At 42.9% G+C, this 5,930-nt stretch overlaps 1 protein-coding gene across 1 annotated transcript; it reads right to left on the reverse strand.

Moving 5' to 3' along the window:
* Positions 1-282: 282 nt before the first annotated feature.
* Positions 283-5,612, reverse strand: LOC110507454 (CKLF-like MARVEL transmembrane domain-containing protein 8). The gene is made up of 4 exons (XM_036937549.1): positions 5,082-5,612; positions 2,435-2,608; positions 1,196-1,315; positions 283-934 (listed from the first exon to the last, which is right to left on the reverse strand). The coding sequence occupies exons 1-4, from the start codon at positions 5,211-5,213 to the stop codon at positions 848-850; spliced, it is 513 nt and encodes a 170-aa protein (XP_036793444.1). The 5' UTR covers positions 5,214-5,612; the 3' UTR covers positions 283-847.
* Positions 5,613-5,930: the final 318 nt, after the last annotated feature.

Raw genomic sequence — 5,930 nt, forward strand, 5'->3', positions numbered from 1 at the left:
AAGAAAAACATATATATACACGGGACACGACAAGACAAAGACGGCTGACTGCTACGCCATCTTGGATTTTTGTCCCACTCCATTGAAGTTCCACAGGCCACAATCAACATCCTGATCAACTTTATGCAAAGGAGATGTGATGCGCTGCATGAGGCAAATGGTGGTCACCCCAGATACTGACTGGTTTTCTAAGCCACGTCCCTACTTTTTTTAAGGTATCTGTGACCAACAGATGCATATCTGTATTTCCAGTTATGTGAAATCCATAGATTAGGGCCTAATGAATTTATTTCAATTGACTGATATCCTTATATGAACCATAACTCAGTAAAATCTTTTAAATAGTTGCATGTTGCGTTTATATTTTTGTTCAGTGTAGCTGACTCCTATTAGTGAAATGTATTATTCGTATATGATCATTTTTTTGAATGATCAAAAAGAGAATTGACTGTAATGTTCTTCATCAGCCCTGTTTCTTAGCCTTGTATTGTGGCACCATCTAGTGTGGGACAACATTACTGTCCAATCCATTTTAATATTGGAGTTAAAGCTTTGATCTCCAGCTTCAGAAAAATAGAATAGCCACTTTGTTAGCTTCAGTCATTTTCATCCAAATGTATTTTTTTTAAACTCATGAGTGCATAAGAAGTAAAAGCATCACTGAGGTTCAGGGTCTGTCATTCCAACAGATGAAACACACCATAACTCTAAAATAACAGAAATATAACAGAGAAAAGAGAAATGTCTTCCAAAGGGAAGGAGTGGTTATTACACTTAACCATGGGTACTTTTCAAGGTCCTTCATGCGTTCCATAACGGATATACTTTAGCTGTCCTTTGTGATTGGTTATTGTTCCTCATCCCTCGAGCGCCAGAATTTAAAACTTAAATATGTACTTCCTGCATAGCAGAGCGTGACCAGGAAGGCAAAGAACTGAAAAACAGACGGATGAAAACATTACAATTCAGTACAATACTGAGTATGAGTTGAGTAGGCTTAAATGGACCAAATAGATAGCATTCTGGATGGTACACAGTGGAATCATACCTCTCTTATCTGACTTGTAAGCATATATTTGGCATTTTAATATTGTATAATTTAATATCGCTGTAATCATAAATCATATTTGTGGTATATTTTCACAGTTGGCGTGATTTAAATGTCTGTCTGGGAGTTCTAAGGTGGTTTTCTTACTGTGGATGCTACCCAGCAGTTGTAGTTATGGCGTCCCTTAACAGCATGGCTGATTGAGGCTGCGTCCACTGCTGCTGCCACCACATACATCACTGTAGCACTACTGTTGAAGAACAGACCCTGTAGAACACCACATACATCACTGTAGCACTACTGTTGAAGAACAGACCCTGTAGAACACCACATACATCACTGTAGCACTACTGTTGAAGAACAGACCCTGTAGAACACCACATACATCACTGTAGCACTACTGTTGAAGAACAGACCCTGTAGAACACCACATACATCACTGTAGCACTACTGTTGAAGAACAGACCCTGTAGAACACCACATACATCACTGTAGCACTACTGTTGAAGAACAGACCCTGTAGAACACCACATACATCACTGTAGCACTACTGTTGAAGAACAGACCCTGTAGAACACCACATACATCACTGTAGAACTACTGTTGAAGAACAGACCCTGTAGAACACCACATACATCACTGTAGCATTACTGTTGAAGAACAGACCCTGTAGAACACCACATACATCACTGTAGCACTACTGTTGAAGAACAGACCCTGTAGAACACCACATACATCACTGTAGCACTACTGTTGAAGAACAGACCCTGTAGAACACCACATACATCACTGTAGCACTACTGTTGAAGAACAGACCCTGTAGAACACCACATACATCACTGTAGCACTACTGTTGAAGAACAGGCCCTGTAGAACACCACATACATCACTGTAGCACTACTGTTGAAGAACAGACCCTGTAGAACACCACATACATCACTGTAGAACTACTGTTGAAGAACAGACCCTGTAGAACACCACATACATCACTGTAACACTACTGTTGAAGAACAGGCCCTGTAGAACACCACATACATCACTGTAGCACTACTGTTGAAGAACAGACCCTGTAGAACACCACATACATCACTGTAGCACTACTGTTGAAGAACAGACCCTGTAGAATGACAACAACAGTATTCCTGGCTGTCTCAGATACTGTAGGGTAGTACACATTATAGAATGGTTTCATTTGATCACATTCATAAAGACTTGGTTCATCTATTTGCTCACTCCCCCAAAACCATCAAGGCAGTTAACTCCATTGGTTTTATGTTACATCAATAGTCCACAATTATTCAATTGCTAGATTTATAATAAACAACCTCAATCACTCAAGTTTCAAATAATGTGCTGTTGTATTATGTGTCGTAGTATGTGTCATACCACAGTTGTCCAGGGGACCTGAGGGATCCTGTTGTAAGCCATGGTCAGGTAGATGATGAGGAAGATGACCGTCAGGACCCAGTACAAGATGGCCACAAACATAACCCACCCAAAGGCAGGCACACGGAAGTACTCTGTCCCTGCTATCAGCATCCATACCAGCAGACCAAACACCTGAGGGGACAGGGAAGCATATAGCCAGCTTTCCAAATGGTATCCTATTTCATTTATAGTGCACTACTTTTTAACAGGGCCCATAGGGCTCCAGTAGAAAGTAATGCACTATACAGGGAATAGGGTGCCACTTGGGATGCACACATAGTCGGATATGGCTGTACTCTGGTGGTGTCTAATTTATTGTGTATTTAAATGCGCCGAATACAACAACCTTACACGGAAATGCTTACTTACAAGCCCTTAACCAACAATGCTTTAAGAAGTTAAGAAAAAAAGAAGTGTTAAGTAAAAATGAGAAAATAAAAGTTACAAATAATTAACCGGCAGCAGTAAAATAACAAGCGAGGCTATATACAGGGGGTACCGGTACAGTCAATGTCTGGGGGCACCGGTTAGTCGAGGTATTTGAGGCAGTATGTACATGTAGGTAGAGTTAAAGTGACTATGCATAGACTATAAACAGAGAGAAGCAGCAGTGTAAAAGAGGGGTCCGTGTAGCCCTTTGATTAGCTGTTCAGGAGTCTTATGGCTTGGGGGGTAGAAGCTGTTAAGAAGCCTTTTGGACCTCGACTTGGCACTCCGGTACCGCTTGCCGTGCAGTAGCAGAGAGAACAGTCTATGACTAGGGTAGCTGGAGTCTGAGTCCAATTTTTAGGGCCTTCCTCTGTCACCGCCTGATATAGAGGTCTTGGGTGGCAGGAAGCTTGGCCCCAGTGATGTACTGGGCCATACGCACTAACTTCTGTAGTGCCTTGCGGTCGGAGGCCGAGCAGGTTCCATACCAGGCAGTGATGCAACCAGTAAGGATGCTCTCGATGGTGCAGCTATAGAACCTTTTGACGATCTCAGGACCCATGCCAAATATTTTTTGTTTCCTGAGGGGGAATAGGCTTTGTCGTGTCCTCTTCACGACTGTCTTGGTGTGCTTGGACCATGTTATTTTGTTGGTGATGTGGACACCAAGGAACTTGAAGCTCTCAACCTGTTCCACTACAGCCCCATCGATGAGAATGGGGACATGCTCGGTCCTCCTTTTCCTGTAGTCCACAATCATCTGCTTCGTCTTGATCACGTTGAGGGAGAGGTTGTTGTCCTGGCACCACATGACCAGGTCTCTGATCTTCTCCCTATAGGCTGTCTCATCGTTGTCGGTGATCAGGCCTACCACTGTTGTGTCATCAGCAAACTTAATGATGGTGTTGGAGTCATGCCTGGCCATGCAGGAAGTGGCCTATATTACAGGAAGAAGCATATATTACAGGAAGTAGCCTATATTACAGGAAGTAGGTTGACATTATGTTCATTTTCTCCAGTTACATTTCCTTGAACAATGTTAAATAATTAAACCTTCACTTCAGTGCAGTGTTCAGGACAGTGTCATGCCACCATCTGTGATAAACCATCATGCAGGTCATACAGTATTGATTCCCTCCATGAATTCTGATGGCAGTTATTGTGAGAAAGATGGTAAAAGCCATAGTGATTTCAATAAATTATTATATTGAACTTGGACACAAATGTTTGTGCTGCAGTTAGGACATCACTCTCTGCAACTGGATCCTGAACTCCCTGAGGGGTAGACCACAGGCTGTGAGGATTGGCAACAACACCTCCTCTACACTGACTCTTAACTCAGGGGCCCCCCAGGGGTGTCCTCAGTCCTCTGCTGTACTCCCTGTTCATCCACAACTGTGTGGCTTTGCACAACACCAACTCCCTCATGAACTTTGCTGACGACAGCACGGTTATAGGCCTGATAACCAACGACAACGAGTCAGCCTATAGGGAGGAGGTATGTGAACTGGCATTGTGGTGTCATGACAACAACCTCTCCCTCAAAGTCAGCAGAGCAAAGGAGTTGATTGTTAAGTTCAGGAAGCAGAGGTGGGAACATGCCCTGATCCACATCAACCGGACTGCAGTAGAGAAAGTTACTAGTTTTAAGTTCTTCAGCGTCCACATCACTGAGGACATGTCATGGACCAACACCACCACAACTCTTGTCAAGACGCCACAACATCATGATGCCCCTGCACCATCAAGAATGTCCAGACAGGTTGCCTGCTTCTACGACCACAAGGCCCTCCAGCGGGTGGTGAAGACAGCCCAGTACATCATGGGACCGTGCTCCCACCCAAACTGTGCCTGAGGAAGTCACGCAGCATCATCCAGGACCCCACACACCCCAGCCACAGTTTATACACTGCCCCCCATTCCCACCTTCTCCAATACACGTGTAAATATTGGACTATACTGTAAATAGTGCTTTCTTGAATTATATTTATGCTACTATAAAATGTTTATTTTATTCTACTGAGCCATTTAATTTATGTTCGTATTCTTATATTTTATTATGTCATATTGTTGTTGCATCGTCGAGAAGGAACACGCAAATAAGCATGTATTTGGACGATGTATACTATGCGTATCCCGTAGCCTACATTTTGAACGTTGAAACTTGACTACTTACTATTTCTGCGAAAACGAGGAGCCCCGAAGCAGTGCGAAGAAACTGCCTGTCGTAAACCAGAGTAGAGGTGGAAAAGTTTTCCGTGCTGCTGCTTGTAGACGTTATCACAGTGCTCGTCGCTGCTCCTTCCATTTTCAATATCCATCTACCGCGTTTGGATCCTGACCACCTGAATTAAGAAAAAAATCAAAGGAAGGTGGGAAAGATGGCAATGACGCGTCTTTCCTGAGTAGGCAACAAGACATCTGCGGAACTCTGTAAATGTGTGAAACAACTCGTTTTTGTTTATTTTAGATAATAATATCTAGGACCTGTCTGAATGTTATTCATAACATCGTCATAACAAAGCCTACTGTATGAATTTGGTCAGTTAGGCCTATACCATTCCCAAAATGTCACTGAGTTGCGAGTGGTTGCATAAAGAGGAACTTATTTTTGATGATAGGTAAATGGGCCTGCCAGAAAGTATTGCCTTTTCATGCTCGTATGGTTGGTAATGTTTTGCATAGGGTGCTTTTTTTCAGAGGACCCGAGCAGGAACAATCTACAGCCAAAGACTGAAGAGAGACCAAGCCAGTAGAATGCTGATTGTAGTTTTGAAACTGAGGTAAAAGTTCAGTAACTGCAGTCGGCTGTGTGATTTCGGATGCAATAATTGCTGCATACTGCTCTTATACTGCAGTTATACTGCACTCTGACTGCACACTTTTTTCGTAAGGGCAAAGAGAGCTGGTGGAGTCTCACTTCTAAAGGAGTGCATAATGCAGGTTAGCTGTGGATTATTAATTTACTAAACTGTAGTCGCACCTTTGCTCAAACAGATACTGTACAGTGTGCCTTCTGGTCAAA

Source organism: Oncorhynchus mykiss, chromosome 2, assembly GCF_013265735.2.
Source record: "Oncorhynchus mykiss isolate Arlee chromosome 2, USDA_OmykA_1.1, whole genome shotgun sequence".
Lineage (NCBI taxonomy): Eukaryota > Metazoa > Chordata > Actinopteri > Salmoniformes > Salmonidae > Oncorhynchus > Oncorhynchus mykiss.